This window comes from Dermacentor andersoni, chromosome 1 (assembly GCF_023375885.2).
Source record: "Dermacentor andersoni chromosome 1, qqDerAnde1_hic_scaffold, whole genome shotgun sequence".
Lineage (NCBI taxonomy): Eukaryota > Metazoa > Arthropoda > Arachnida > Ixodida > Ixodidae > Dermacentor > Dermacentor andersoni.
Window position 1 is genome coordinate 322,281,171 of NC_092814.1, and position 17,042 is coordinate 322,298,212.

General features: G+C 45.6%; 1 protein-coding gene across 1 annotated transcript; it reads left to right on the forward strand.

The window, feature by feature from the left end:
• Positions 1–1,926: 1,926 nt before the first annotated feature.
• On the forward strand, positions 1,927–10,763 carry LOC140215346 (uncharacterized). The gene is made up of 4 exons (XM_072285944.1): positions 1,927–2,217; positions 4,210–4,286; positions 6,493–6,619; positions 9,046–10,763. Exons 1-4 carry the CDS (start codon positions 2,096–2,098, stop codon positions 9,704–9,706), a joined length of 987 nt encoding a protein of 328 aa, XP_072142045.1. The 5' UTR covers positions 1,927–2,095; the 3' UTR covers positions 9,707–10,763.
• Positions 10,764–17,042: the final 6,279 nt, after the last annotated feature.

The window sequence follows — 17,042 nt, forward strand, 5'->3', positions numbered from 1 at the left end:
TTGTTTCATAGTGTTGTTTCAAAGTCATAGTTTTTGTTTTTCACGTGTCTTTTCAATACTACTCATATTTTTCACGTGTGTTTTTCACGCGTGTTTTCATACTACTCGCTTCGCTAAAATTCACTGTTTTAAGTGCAACAAGCTGGCGTTAACAAAGGTTGTATTCATCACACACGTTTTATGCGTAATCAATGACCGCTAATTGCTTCGAATGTACGAGACAGCAATCGACAGTACGTTTTGCTGCTGTAATACTGGGGCTAATACGTTATTTTTGTCTAACTAGGTAAACATTACTTCGACAAACAAAACTAACTTCTGTCATATTTCAACGCGACTTATTCACTGTCATATGCCTAAATGCACGATTTCACATTTCCGAATGCGAAGACATCCCCCTATCGCGAACATTCGAGGTGGTGAATTGACATATGGAACGGATATCTATGGCTGTGTCACCAAAATCTCGTATTTGTTCGCCGTTTTTACCTTTTTGCGCTCGTCATAGCGTGAAGGCTGAGTTCTTTTATTTGTTTCGAGCGGTGTTCGCGGCCCCGAAGCGACCACGCATGACACCTCGCACCGGCCACGAGTACTGTGGCGCCATCTCGGGCCTTCTGCACAAGACGCGGACCGAAGTTCCCCCTTTCCGGAAGCGCCGTTCGTCCACCTAAAATACTTCTAACACCGTGCCTGAAGTTATGCCAAACCAACTAGCCCACCTGTCGGTTTCCTTGAAAAAATCAATAACTTCACAATAACGCACAGGACGTGCTCGCTTTTTAGCACTGTATATGCTTCTTTTGGCCTCCTAACTTCACTGAGCCCTATTATATCCCATTTACTGTCCTCTAATTCCTCCAATAGTACTGCTAGACTCACCTCACTAGATAACGTTCTAGCGTTAAACGTTGCCAGGTTCATATTCCAATGGCGGCCTGTCCGGCGACCTCCTATATGAACACCACAATCAGTAGGCTATTAGGCCTAATAAATGTTTGAGTGAAGAGGTTGAGACAACTGAAAGAAAAAAAATATCCTCAAATGATGTGGGTAACATAACTTTCGTAATGCCATGTTAAGGGGACAGGGGGAATTCGGCTTCGTCGGGGCAAGCTCTACCTGCGCCCCCCCCCCCCCCCAGAAAATCCTGATGGGTGCTCGAGCCCCAGAGACGCCCCCCCCCCCCCCCCCCTCCCCCCATAGTCGGCGCCTATGCGCTTTGCGTTTCATGACTTTGAAAGCTTTATCAGCGCAGAAGCAGACAAGGGACGAACACCTTGTGTCACCTAATGAGCACCACTGGGTTATGTATATGACGTGAGTGAATTGAATATGCAGATTGCTGTCCTGCTGAGAGGCTGCATGTGCTCTTGTGCTCCAATCACCCTGTGGGCGAGACTTTTCGCTCTTGCTTATGGAATAAAAACAGACATAATTTACTTCAATAAATTAACGTTGTCTGAACCGTTAGCGTGTTAATATCGCCTGGTGATGCTCAGTATAATGTGTTTTCAACTGGGACAGCTACAGCAAATACAAATAGCACACTGAAGCTTCCACGATGTAGAACAAGCTCGAAATTGATAGACGTCTTAACTGTCCTCGATTTGTTCTCAATATTCATTCGCGCTTGCAGTGGCGGAAATATTTGTACCGCAACCATTTTCATGAAGCAAAGGAAGTTTGTATACCTCCTGCGCTTCCACGAGCACTTACACGAGCAAGAATTTCTTCCCAGCAAGATGTGCACTTTACTTTGAGAGGAGCATGAAAGTAGCGATATCTTTCAATAAATGTAAATTTTTTCGTAGTAAGTGAGGTTTAGTTTAGTTAGATAATTTGGCGGATAGATAGCATGGGTAATCGGAGCGCCTCTGCTGGCGTTCGAAAATTTGTACATTAGTGTCAAACTAGTGGCGGACTCAAACGTCTAGTTTTTTTCTAGATATGCGGTATCATTTAATATAAAACCGCGAAGTGACAAAAGTTTTGTTAGTTTCCGTTCTTTCTTCGCATTGAGAGCGCAAGCGCGGTGATTCAACAACACCCAATCGACAATAGACGCCAGTTATACGACATCGAAACATCAGGCATGGCTGAACAAAGCAGCAACGAATACACGCCTCTTGATTTAAGCATGAAGGACAAAGCATCACCAAGTACAAGCCGTGACGGTACCCAGGACGCTTCATCTACTTTCAGCGCCTACACAACGTGAGCTTTACCACTTGTCAATTTTTTTCGTTTAATACTGTTACCCTTAGACACGACCCATATATTAGGCTTTAACATATGTACTTATTTCCGCCTAAAGCGGGTCTATTTTACAGCAAGCTTGAGCTTTCGAATCGGAGGCTTTCTTAGATCGACGCGTCGATGCTAGTGTGTTGCGAAAATATTGCCATGTTCAGCGAAAAGTCAGCTGTTTCGCACTCGGGATAATATTTTTCAGAACATGAAGCGAACGTATACTTACAGAAGAAAATATTTTTTATTGATGTATAATTCTTGCATTGCACACATGCGATGAGGTGCTATAGTTTGAGGTCCCGGGAACAATTCCGGATGGCACCGCCGTATTTCGATGAAGGCGCACTGTAAAAAGGCTCTTGTTTACTTGCATTTAGGGGCTCGTTACAGACGCCCCGATGGTCAAAATTTATGCGCAGTTACCCTAAATTTGGTATGCGTTTTATGAGGTCATGGCTCTTGCAAGAAAAACCTCGGAATTAGTTTTAACCGCAGTGTACAATTGGTAGGCCGAACCATATGTGTTTTGTAGACAACTGGTCAAAGTGCGCAGCAATACTGTCATTTGCCAATGTAACAAAAGAAAATGTGACCAAGTGGGTACTGCCCGCTTAAAGCTTTACTTTAATAAAAAGTAGGCCTCGTGCATCAAAAGCCAAAACTTGGTTTAAATTGAAAGAGCGTAGGTTAGGGCGTGTTGGTATTCCATAACTGAGGTTTTTTAGCGCGCGAAATGGGACGAAAGAAAGTGGCAAGACGCGCTGTGTCCGCGTCTTGCCACTGTCTTTCGTCCCTTTTCGTGCGCTAAAAAACCTCAGTTTTGGTTTAAATGTATTGCGTTTCCATTTGCATGTGTTGTTTAACGGCAACAAATGCGCACTAGAGGAAAACACTTTTGCCGCTTGGAATTGTCTGTTTAAAGAAGGTATTTGTTTCTGCTTTTAATGTTCCTTGAAAACCTAAATTTAGATTATTTACATCTAAATGTTTTTTTTTTCGAGTAGCAAACTGGGGTGAGGTAATACCACAGCGATAAACAAGTGGCAAGTCATGGTATTCTACGGTAACCTTCACCATTTGTTAACCAATCAGTTGCACGTCGCATTTCAGCTGCTGTCTTGCTAAGCATTGCATCAGTTATAGGATATTTTTCATGCGTTCTCACCACAATCATTATCCTTAGAAGAGTTCTTACATAGGCTCCAGAGAGTGACATAGAAGAAACTTAGCATCGCTTGAAAACAAACATTTAAGAACTGCATTCTAGTTCATCGTTATGTCATGCGAACTCGTCATTTTGTTCGTAAGTATTCAAATTAATGCTTGGCTAAGAGGCAGAAATCTGCTTGCATTCCTCAGAGCGAGTTAATTGAGACCCTAATTTCAAACATTACCTGAAATTCGATATATTCCTCATAGCTGCCGGATCTATAAGCCATGATTCTAATTGGCGTGAAAACGCCACGTTCACCACGGCGTTGCCGAATTGCATCAGGGAGGCACGAATACTAATTATTCTAACATCAGCGCCGGTTTGCATCATAATTGCGGAAACCATCTGGACAGTGTCACTGTTATACTTCAACCCTTATTATTTGTGCAAAAACATGTTCCAAAAATATTTTATTCGGAAATTATTTTTAGGATTCCGTCACTGTAGCAAGCGGAGCAAGAATTTCATATAGCAAACTACATAGGACACGTTGTAAGTACTTTAACAGTCAAACTGACAGGATTCGTGCAAGTCGATGCGCCGTTTCGTCTGCGGTGGTAGAGTACTCTGCACCATGTATTGCCCCGAGTGTGCCATTCGTCCTATGTATGCCAGCATAGTCGGTATTTAAAGAGAACGAACCATTGCGAGCAGCGCGTTTACAAACCACCACTTTGCTTACATAATTTCACCTTTTCTTGTCACAGCTAGTAACTGTCTGACCAATGCTTTATTATATGTAGGATTTGGGCCAACGCCTTGCGTTACCAGGGGTACACGCAGCACATGCCGATGACCTTCGAGGCTTGCAACGTGGCCGGTACGTAGGCGATTATCACTTGCCTTTACCACAATCATGGCAGATAACCCCTGCGGTTTCCGTGGTAGCGGTACATTTATTGCGTATATAGATGCACTTTACCCAGCGCGTCCAAGGCGATTTCCGCATGAGCCAGCTTATAACGGCCTTACTAAGAAATTTGTGCGTATCTGAATGTATGGAAATTGATACATAATCTATTGAAACGAAGATTTTGAATGAATTTGTTCTTGTATCGGTGGTCTGGTAAAGCATCCTCCTAGATAAGAGCAGAAGCCGAGACTGTACATTCCATGCAGTGATTAATTCACTGGTAAATGGAATCATCGCTCCACCATTGGTCGACAATTTTATTTCCACAGCAAAATCTCAGTGGGTTTGAGCTGCTACCATTACCTGATACCGTGCTGTCTTAACGTTGCTGTTACGATTTAGGCAGTGTGTGAGAATTGCTCACCAATAACATGTTACGAGCAGCAGACATGTCCCTCTGCTGCCGAATGCAGAAGTTACAGAGCACAATTTGGGGCACCCCAAAACCGTTTATATTGGAGCTCTTGGTTCTTTCATACCAAGCACGCCAAGCCACAGTGGCAGCATAAACAACCTTCAAAAATTAATGAAAATGTAACGCAAGGAGCACACAAAATTGTTAGGTAGTTTGCCCTCTGTTGGCATAAATATTTACCAAATAACCCAAATATACGCCTCTGAAACATCAACATTATTCATATTGACAGAGACTTCCACTACTTCGAAATTGTAAAGCTTTGTTAATAAGAAACTTAACACCATACTGAGACACGGGACTTCCCAACTGAACGTTCTTTTCTGTAAGGTGATTAGCTTTCCTTCGATGCGTCAAGGATTATGCGTTGTGCCAGTATCTGCGCAACCTCTTTCGCAGGGCTGATGAACGTTGTGAGATTTACGACGTGACTTATAATGCTGAGAATGCCAGAGAATAAAAAATGAGTTCCCTAAGTTACGCCTTTGCTATCACTCTGTAGTTCATTCGAAGTCAAAGCTGAAACTCAAATCTTTAGTTCCTCTTGTTGGGAACCCGTGTTGAATGTTTTCCGTTGCCTACGAAGGCACAGTCACTAACCCATGTGGGTGTAGTAATGACGAAAGCATTCTTCGCCAATCCCCCCCCCCCCCCCTTCATATTGTAAATAATGGTGCCTCCAAAAATAGGGCGTCTCCCTGCAGTTTTAATGCTAATTGCAGTAGCATCGATGATCATCCTGAGGAGGGTTCTGCCGTATTTTCCGCCTTTTACGCCTCTCGTATTTTCATTTCAGTTCCACGCAATTACTGCGCCGTTATATAAAAGATGTTCACCAAGCCACAATAACTGCAGCGCTATCCATACAATCCCCATTTTTCACGTGCTTTGAGGCTTTCGGGTGCATAGTTTTGTGACACAGCCCCGTGAATTAACACTTCCGCATTTCTTTCCAAGCTAATGTACTCTCTGCAATACGAGTCTTACATATGCGCATTGAGCAATCTTTTTGAAAGTTGTCCTATATTCTATTGATGGCCTACACAGGAACATTGGCGAGGACAGCCTTTTTAGTGCTCGTAATAAGCTGGTAAACCTGCAGTGCTTACAGCTGGTGCTTATGATCTTGAGCTACACGAGTCGCCAAATGCAGTTCGGATAACCACATTCCGAAAGGCGAGTACATAATTTGATGAAGCACCTGTGTCATAGAAGGTCAATAAATTGAGAGCATATGTCAAACATTCTAAATCCATCGCTAGAAATGAGTCCTCTAACTTGTTCACTGTCGTTAACTGCGTCGCGCTAAATCTGCTGCTCGTAAGATGAACAATAAGGAAGAACTTCGTGAGGCATCTAGCGTGCTTATTGCTGGATAACACAGCAACTGTATTGGGTATAGGGTTCCACGCACAAGAAACCGGCACGTCGTTCTTCACTTCGAGCACTGTCGTGCTCTGCCCAAGTTTCAGATAAAACATGATAAGATTCAGAAGAATGCAACACCGCACAATCTTCATCGTGGTCGGCTTCCCCATCACCACGAAATTCTTGCATGCATTCAAGACATAGGCACAGAAAAAAAAAAATCACCCCGTACGGAAGCACAGCAATAAAGTTTCCATAGCACTAAAAGCTTCTTGCCTTGCACCATAAGCATGAAATATCCATTTCCTATGAATTGCCCTTGTACTACAGGTATCACTGACAATGGCAGCTCAAGTTGCCAGCACCTGGGGTCCATCAGGAGGACTGATAAGGCAGTGCCCAGCACAATTCGCGCTGGCATGGAGCAAGCATCAGCCAATATTGAAGACGCGGCCACGTAAGTTCACATTTGGAAAAGTTCTATTGAAAAGCAACTCAGAGACGCGAGGGATGGTTATCAGGTATAACAATGATGCGTCTACTCAGTAACTTCTCCTTGGGAGGGCTAGCTCTGATGGCTGAAACAGGTATTGCATCGGCAGTTTAGAGCGTTCCGCCGGCGCTGCCTGCCTTGCGAAACTTAATGGTTCACAACGCGACCGGACACAACACGGCAGTGTGCACACCCCATGCCGCAACCACGAAGCTGCACAATTAAGCTCGCCCAATTTTCCATCCTGTTAACACGCCGCAATGTGCGGTACACTTGCAGGTTTGTAGCCTGCTTACTCACTCCCCATTATGGGATATGTAAAGATTGTGAAGGAGAGACGCTCATCGCAGCCGAGGCTCATCAAACAAAATAGGGTTTTCCTGTTTTCCTGTCAAATTCCTGTAAGAATTACGCTGGCACTGACGCACTTGCGTGAGGGATAAATGTTGCGATGACTTAAATGACAAATATCGCGCTGCTGTTAAGACAGTATGGTGTCGGCGTAAACAAAAACTTTATCTCAGGATCTACTACATTGGAAAAGAGAAATGAACGTGTTTGGCAACACACTGTACGAGTATTGAAGCTTGTGGCATTTAAAGAAATGTGATAATATTGCTTCGGCGGAAAAAGAGGACAAAATTGTAGATGGTGAAGACGACGAAGTGGCAACGGCCTCTCGGGATTCTCGGCTGCTCTTTATATACGCATCGTGTAAATACATAGTGTAAATAGTTTTATACCCGGGACAATATACTAACTGAAACTGTTGTTTTTTAGATTCGCAAATACTTCAGAAAACTTTGAGAAACTCAAGTAACAAAGTTACATCTTTATAACTCAGCAATGTAAACACTGCCACAATTCAATTAACTGCACCAAATAACACATTTAAAGCGCTCAGAATTGATGTATTACACAGCGCTCTAAAATGTTTTGTTTTATGGGTAGATCATTCGGCACTATTCGGGCACATTGTATCGATTTCGAGGAAATTGCAAATGAATATTAAGAAAGTTGTCCGCTTAGGATGCTCCAAGAGATACAGCTAATCGAACTGAGATATGCATTTTTTTCATGTGGAAACCTTTGTAAACTCTAAGCTTCTTTTCTTTTTAAATTTAGTGATTTCATAATTTTCCTCAGTTGCAAGCCTGAATGGAAGTTATGATGGGTAATTTGCAGGGATTTAACTGGCTCTATCAAACGGAATATGATAGTTTGATAGTTCTAATTTCTTCATAACATAATCAAGTCTTGAAGCCGGCTAAGCTTGCATGATTAGAAACGACCTACAAACACCACACACCGCTATACTCTAACGAAACCATAACCTTGCATAAGCCATGTATACAACCGCTACAAGAATAAATAAAGGTATACAAGTAAAAAGCAAACTACCGCAAGAATAGCGACCAATGCTGATCTAGTGCTTAGCGTAGACATTTCAAACGAGCAACAGGCTGTACAAATGACATACACCATAGGCGCTGTCTCTACTCTACTGCCCGTTGTATTTTTCTTCACTACACGGTTGAAAAGATGTCGTACCAGCAATGCCTTAACTAAACGCTTGCAGCGTTCAATTCCTTACCGAGAAATACAAAAGAGAATACTAACTTCTTCTCTAGCATATTTCATTCATTGCACATGAAAACACTGAAGAATTTGACGTACCTATGCTTGCTCCGTATACGGGAAATGAATATGTGTGTTTTTCTCACGATACCTTCGGCAGCAACGGTGTGCAGTTCGAATGCGAGTCAAATATTGAATGACTTCATACAAACACTGCAGGAAAACTAGAGCCCGGTAGTTTTTCATTGTATTCGATATGAAGGACTTGAGTTAATACGTAAGATCTCCGACGAAGTTATTCCACCTACACTTGTTAGAAATAAAACGAATAGTTCGCCTTTACGCCATTTCCATTTCCTAATGCGAGAGCCTCAAGTGGCTATTTGCAATGGCTTATACCCGCAAAAAAGCAGCTCTAGTGCAGTGAGAGAAAAAAAAATCATCAGGCTTAGATCGGCTAAGTTCCTTATCTAACCACCACTACCACGCATCTCTTCTTCGTACGTGTAGCAAGAAATACCAAAATCACGCTTTACTTATTACTTCGTGTAGCCTGTGTGAGACAGGTGCGGGTCTTTCCAATATTAAAGTTTAGCCACTCAGACCATCAAAGGCAGCAGTGTTCAATTTACGCCAAACTAGATCCCCAATCGAGCGTCAAGATTAAATGCAGCAAGTTAGCGCTAAGGTTGAGAAAGTCGCCTTACAATTAACGCACGATTGTTTGTCAACCTCACAATTGTCAAGATGTGTTTTTCTCCTTTCGTAACAAGAGTCGGCCGTTTTGAGCTCCTTTGTCTGCGTCCTTGCAGGAATGCTCCTGGAACCGGAGGAAGGGAACAGCGAGAGTTGTGCGGTGTCTGTGGCAATGCTTGCAGTAGACTGGACGCCTTACACGTGCACGCCAAGGAACCCACGGATGACGCAGCCCACATTTGCAAAGCATGTGATCAATCGTCGGTGAAGAAGCCTAACTTTGTAGAACATTGCCGCAACCGTACTGACAAAAAACACAAATGCGAAACCTGTGGTAAGCAGTTCCGCCGGGCAGATTACCTAGTTATACATTACCGCACGCACACAGACGAACGACCCTACAAATGCAAAATCTGTGATAAATCGTTCCGGCAGTATAATCATCTAGATCAACATAAGCGCACGCATACAGACGAGAGACCCTACAAGTGCCAAATATGTAATAAATCATTCCGGGCGCCTGGTCATCTAGATAACCATAAGCGCACGCATACAGACGAGAGACCCTATAAATGCCAAATGTGTGATAAATCCTACCGGCAGTCTAATCATCTAGATAGACATAAGCGCGAGCACACAGGTGAGAAACCCTACATTTGCAAAACTTGCGGTAAATCATACACGCGGGAGGCAACTCTCCGTAAACATGAGCCCGCTCACGCACAGGAGAAACGTCATGCATGCGAAAAGTACTCACTCCTTCAAAAACGAATATAATCTTAAGAGGCATGTATCCTCGCCATGTGGAAACAGCACTAAGGTTTACGAAATCTGTGATCGCTCCTTTCAGACAATTTTGAAATCTCCATCGTCGCCACCAAACAAAGCACGTGGAGTAAACACCGTATGAGTGTACGCAGTGTGGGTGTCGTTTTTCAGACAAAGAAACACGCGATAGGCATGTGTGCCAGAAGGAATGTAAGACGTGAACGATGCCGTCTGGTTTTTCGAAATTGCGCGAGCAGAACTGGTTGCCAGACGTATTTAGGGTGCTTCAATGTTGAAAAATACTGCAGGTCCTGGCCTGCGGTCAGTGTTCCGTGAACTATATTGTTGGTGAACGTTGCTTTATCAAGCTGACTTCAAAAGAAATCCTAACGGGCTGCAAGATTGTGTTTTGTGTAATTAGAGTGCTGAAATGTTCACAAAAGATGCTTGACCCCCATTTGGTTAGAGAAACTTCTTGTGCAGTTCTCTTGAGAGTGTACCAGCAAACAAGCTTTAATGAACCATATTCCTGGTGATTTTGCATGTTAAACAGAGTGGAAAATCTCTCATAAGGAAACATTTGAGGAAGGATGTACTGTATTCTAGTCAACTAAGAAGTAATTTTTGCCATTATATTAGTCGAAATGCCAAGTTGCCTTCGAGAGACAGCACTTGCAGATGCTTTTACAACAATGCATAACTACACTGTGCGCATTTGAAAATTGTTTGCTTGAAATGTTGTTTAATGCATTCACTGTTCTTTGCCGCGTGTATTCATACTGCAGATGTTTCTTCTATACCTTCAGATAAGCTGATGACGGTAGGGAGACTGTATTAGTCAGATAATTTGGAGCTTCACTATATAATGTGGTCTCCCAATAGGAAAATTTTAGTTATGTTTTATTGTGGCGGAACTTCTGAAGTTTTATGGATACTTTTTTATCCACTTGGAAGTCGTCTGTTTTCTGTCGGACTGCTAAGTAGCTGCAGCGGTGAAATCTTTTTATCCTGATGTGACAAATGTTTCTGTGCAAAAATGACAATAAAGGCTTCACATGACAAGTAAGTTTTTATGTACGTTTACACGCTTACTTGTAGATATTTTTCCTGTGAACACGTTTCACCGGCTAACAAATGTTAGGTTACTGCCCAGCGCATGACGTGCCTGCATGTATCAGAACCTTCTAGATCTTTCTCTCATTTGTGTATTTGTTCTATGCTGTAGTCAATCCTTTCGTAATGAAACTGCATGGTCAATAACAATGGAAATGTGCATTCTTGAAGGCTATGATTATCCGACAAAGGTTAGCCGTAAAACGCTGATTCGACGACTGACGTCTACGCTCGCAACAACCTTTATTCCCGAGTGCAACTCGTTTTATGCTTTCCCATACCCCAATTAAAAAGTTCGTCGCGTGACTCTAGGTTCTTGATAATGTATTCTTCGCCGTCACGACAACCTGGTGTCTCGTAGAGATGCTTGTTGGGACCGGATACACCCAGTAAGCCTTGAATACAACGTAAACATTGTCATCGGCTAGCGAGCTTGCCACAACCTACGACTACCGCCCCAGTACGCTCGTCTGGCCTAGAATACAAGGAAGATCATGGCCCCATCAGCAGTCCCAATGACAGTTCTTGCGTCGCCAGCGACGATCGCGCTGCTACAGCCAATGGAGCCACCATACTTCGACAGATCATCGTTTAAGACCCGGAAACCTGGCCGGAAAACGAAGAATAAATCGCCACATATAACAAATGAAAGTGCGACTAGCTGCGTCATGACTATTTCTCATTAAAAGACACCGCTAGGGCGTGGTTTAAAAAACGGGACTCCGGCATAATAGCGTGGGAGGTGTTTTGCAGGGGCTTCCTACAAACATTCACGGGCGTCGGGCGCAAGAAGCCGGTCAAAACTATGATATAAACTTGTGTGCAGCTACCGAATGAGCACATCGCGATCATCACGGAAGATATGAACCGTTTGGTAGGCACGCGGACCCTGACATGTCGGAGAAGAAAGCGTGTTTCCTCATTCGCGGTTTGAGGCAAGAGATTTACGCCTGACTAATTCGTAAACCAGCCAAGACCGTCGCGAAATTTCTAACAGAAGCCACATCGACAAGACGCTGGAAATGCGCCCTCGGCATCATAGCCGCTTAAAGCTATCGCTAAAATGAAGAACACGGGCACTAGGCTCCGACAAGCTCCCAAAGCTCCTCGGAGCCGTTGTACGCGAAAAAGTGCTCAGGATGTTCCGTTCGACGCTGCCTCAAGTAGCCTCAATTGCGGACATCATCTGAGGGCCTATCCAGCAGTCATTATGAGTCCCTGGGTCTTCGCAGCTCAAGCAGGAAGTGATGACGTACGTCGCTGTGATCCGCCGTCGACGTCACCCTCTGGAGTGCTGGAATTCTTTGCTTCCGTCGCCATTTGCCGCCACCAACCCAGCCGCCCATCAGCTCACACAACTCCCGAGGAAGACACACGTATGGTGTTCACGCGACCACCGCCCGCTCTGCTGCAAAAGCGGAAATGCAGGCCACGTCTACTGTCGATAACCATACCGTGAAATGGGACTACCATGTTTCGCGCGCCAAATCTCCATGTCCATAGCGAGGCGAGCAACCAGGTTAAATTCCGAACTACTTGACTGCAACTCGCGAGAGAGCCCGGCGACTTTTGCGATCGCCCTGGCCGCGGCACTACCTCTCACTGCCGTGTCCACAGTACACTAGACCAATACGTGGCCAGTATCTTCATGAACCCATATTCGGTAGACTGCACGACCTAGAAATCTGCACGACTTAGCAACGACACGCTGCAATTTCGACTAACCTCTCAAGGAAAAACGCGCCGGCTACAGAGGATGCGACGTTACTGCGAGGGAAAGAGATCCAGGCTTCATTCGACGCCACGAAATAACTAACGTAGCAATAATAACTAGCAACCTCGACGTGTTCCTCGATGTTCACTCAGTCGCCGCTTTAGTGCACACAGGAGCCGACTACTCCATCATGAGTGAATCGTTCACCGTGCAGTCGGTGCAAGGTATGACTACTTGGTAAGGCTCTCGAATCCAGGCAGCTGGATGTGAGCTGATAACACCGACTGCAAAGCTACCACACGTCACCGCAGAAGAAAATCTCGACGTCGCCCCCTTACTGCAGCGTGCCGAAGAAGCACGACAACCTGCTTGCCTACCCATCAAGTGCTAGCCAAGGACGGACAGCCGAAGCTACAGTCTTCGACGAAGATATGAGAAGCAGCAGTAGCCCAGCGATCGTGTTTGAGCTTGGACCCCAACACACCGACGTGGACTGGGTGAAAAGCTATGACGCGCTCACATGTATCAGAACATTTTCGTTCATCCTCACTGATTGTATCTGTCGCCTATGTTGTAGAGGGACCTTTTGAAGTTAGATTACATGCGTGGCACGAATAGTACTGTACATTCTGGAAGGCACACAAGCACATGCGAGCACGCTGGAATGTTCGACTAAGAATTTATATATAGCCGACGAGCTTGAGACGCAAATCGGCGTTCGACGATCGACATATGTGCTTGGTGTTTACAGATTCCATGAGTGCGACTTCTTTTGCCGACACATGTTCGCCCAATAAAGAACTGGTTCCCTGACTCACGCTTATTGCTACTGTGTTCCTCACCCTCCCTACAACGTGACAATATTGAGGAGAAACGATTATTATAGCGTAAATTTATTTAGTTTATTCGGACTTTCTAGGGGCTGCGACCCTTTGCCAGACATACCAGATTGGCTCGTTCTTGGGGATTGTGATTGGCATGCCCAAACCCTGCCATTTGCCTGTATTATTTAGCTCCTGCCGGGCGCCTGCCGACCACTTCGGGGTCGGTCGACTCACGCTCGGCCTGCCACCGTTTGCGTTGCGGCTCCTCCTTTCTCGCTTGGCGCTCGGCCTCTCAATCGACAGGCGAACAGGTACTTCCAGAGCGCGCACAATGCCCGGAGCAACAGCCAGGGCATACGAAGCCAGCGCGCCTCCTTCAATACCTCCAAGTGCTCTCCTTTCCCTGCACTCGGTTCCCTCTCCTAGCTCGGCAGCCTCCGACTTAACCTCGCTGATTTCACAAAGTGGACTTGTGCGCTTGCGCGTGAAAGCCTCTCATCTAGCTGAAAGGCATCTGTGTTCAATCGCAGTGCTCCAATTGCACATGTACTACCCGCGTCAAATTAAACGCGAATGGCGGAGCGCGTGTCCGCTTTTATTTGGAAGCGAGAAAGCAAACGCCCCAGAAAACAGAAGCGACAGTATTGCAGCGTGCGGTGCAAGTGCGTGTTCGCACTTCTCAAAGGCGGTGACTGGCCGACGGCGTGCACTATACCTACAGTTATGCTTCGAATGCGCTATCCACTGTTCGCGTCTAAATTGACGCCCATGGCACAATATTTTAGCGCGTTATTGCAAGGGAGAAAATGGGACACGGAATGAAAGGCAACGAGATGCGTAACTAGGCATAGTTCTGGTTGCGACACTACACATGGAGATGTGGAAAGCATGTTCAATAGATAGTGAAGCAGGAAACGAAAACATTTCCTTGGATATGCGAATCGTTATGTTGCTATCTATAAGCATTGATAAACAAAAACAAAGATATTTTCCGGCTACCATTGACGCCGAATTTCACGGTTAAAGGAGATTTTTCTGTACAACGGGTGGTTACCATGTCCGCGGTTCTGTTATGGTCGCCAATTGTAAAGCGAAACGAAAATGTCTACACATATGCCACCGGGCATAACGCAATATATCCTGAAACGTGCAATGGCACCAGCAGAGCTCGGAATGGTACGCGGAAAGACAGACACTTTTGTTTCAGTGATGAAGACGTACTCTACTCGTTGATTTAGTTGTCAATATAAAATATATACGACGTCATGCAGCGGGTGCTAACCGAGGGGAATACATAACTGACCACTTCAAGATTGCCCCGAGAAGTTATGTGAATACGGAATAGGCCAGAGAACGGAAAGACGAATCGGAGAATTGCTGCGAGTTGGAGTTGGGGAGTTGCCGCGATGTGGGGACATCGCTATGTGTTTGATGAATTTTTATCATTTTTAAATTACGAGACTGTAACAGACGACATACTCCTGGCGAAAAATATAAGGTCATGTCGCGTGTGAGGAAGAACTGTAGAGGTTGGAGACTCCAACCCAAGTTGTCAACAAAAATAAAAGCTGTTTTTGGATCCCTAACTACGCGACGCCCACTTGATCTTGTAGTACGGCCTGCGATCGTCGAAGTACATGTTTCTGCACAAATCGACGTGCACAAAAGCAGCTAGGGCAATAATCAATGCTTGTCAATTGGGCCTCACTAGCTTGGTTATTAGAAAGGACCATAAAAAGATTGTTTAAAGAACAAATCCGTAAAGTAAATGAAGTCCTAAACTAAGAGGAAGCTTGTGCCCCCCGGCATGTGCTTTTCAGTTGTGCGCAATATGATAGTTAGGTTAGTAGCAGACCATTACCTAGTGCCCAAAAACAAAAACTGTGACGATTCCGAATGTGCACGAAATACACATAAGTGTAAAAAGAATGAGTCAAAACATGTGCAGTTTCGTTCGTTGGCGAATAATGTAAAGCGACCGCAAGTAGGAGCGTTGGCTGAGGACGTCTTGGAAAGCTGGAATTATGAAGAGCTGCGCCAACGGTCATGCAGCCATCGTATCTCCCAGGAAAAGTATCCCATTAATTCAGCGTGACATTTAATGTCCTTTCCGCTGTGTGTACACGACGCTGTCGTTTTCACACAGTTGACGCCGCAAGTGCTGACGTGTCAGCAGGTGTTTGGTGTGCCATGACACCAAAGACTCCTGGACATAGGGATTGCACCATTCGATGCCTCATCATGCGCGGCTTAGTCGTGTGCACGAGAAAGTCGCTGAGGACAGTGGAGCCCGTGCTGAGTGCCAAGGCTTTTCAAGGACCATTGGCGGAGGCATCACGCGCCTTTGTCTTGCGCCTCACGTATGCCCCGGACTGACCCATCCGTGAAAATTCAGCGGTAGCCTTTCCTGGTGCTTCTCTTCAATAGCTGTTTCTTTTTTCGTTTTTCCTTTTTCTCCTCTCTTCCTAATTGTTATGTATTTCTCAAGCAGCTTAGTTCACCATTCAGTAGTGTGCGCAGTCTTGGGTATAATTAATCGAGTTACAGTACTGTTGGATATCGCACCGCTGGCACGAGTTGTTGGGGTCTCGGTGCTGACGCCCGTTATTGCCAATGGGTCGCAAGCCCCAAGGGTAGCGTTGGCCTGGCGGCCTGTGGCACTGGAAGCATCCGAAGGTCCCGGCAAAGCAAGAGAAGACTGGTAACAGAACAACTTGTTTATTCTAACATAGCAAAAGAGCGGCCGGTCAGGTCGACCGAAGTGGAGAGACGGGAGAGCACGTAACTCAACAGTACAAATCGGAGCCTCTCTCCTGGCGTCCGGGGGCAGCTGCTCTTATACTCTCGGCGTCGCGGTCCAAAAGGGAAGGTCACGGGAAGAAGGTCACGGGACGAAGGTCACGGGACGGCGGAGCATGAGCCCACGACGGCGCGCACGGTCGAGCCGAGAGACCTGCTGAACCGAGTGTAGTGACGCATCGCCAACCTTCACTTGGGGAGCTCCGCTCCCCGGCTGCCGCGCTTTGACAAGCGAGGGCACACACACACACACGCACACACGAAGACACGTGGCACTGAAACACGCCTGGACACGCTTGGCGGGGAAGCGTTGCGGCGGCGTCGAACGGGCCAAAATGTCCGCCGCTTTGAACGAAGCCCCGGCGTCCGTTGCATCCGCGCCGGCATTACCGCGCGTTGTAGGCGAAACGTAACAGTACCAATGTACGGCTCGCGTATGCCTTGTTACATGATAAGTCCTGGATTGTCCCCTAGTTGGACTCCACGCTGGCAGGCTGTCATTGCTATTCGAACAAAATACACGGGCATTAGAACCACATCTTTTCTATGACTACTTGATCGTCGCTTTCCAAAGAAAAAGGAGACGCGCCGATGAAGCCTTACCAACTCCTTCACTCGACCGAAAGACTTTCCACGGTTTCCATTTAGCACACTGCGAGAAAACTGAAAACCAAGCTAGAACGCTTTCTCCTTTTGTTAATCGCAGTTCTCTGACTGACACCATAGGCGTGGGCGATAAGGTGATAAAAAACGGTGAGCGGAGAACTCCTGCTCGAGGTTCGTGACAAACAGCAGTACGGAAAGCCAACCAGGCTAGTTCAATTCGGAGATATCCCAATCACCGCCATACTCAAGTCATCCATGTACAGCGCGCTCAAAGCAATATCTGAGGGCA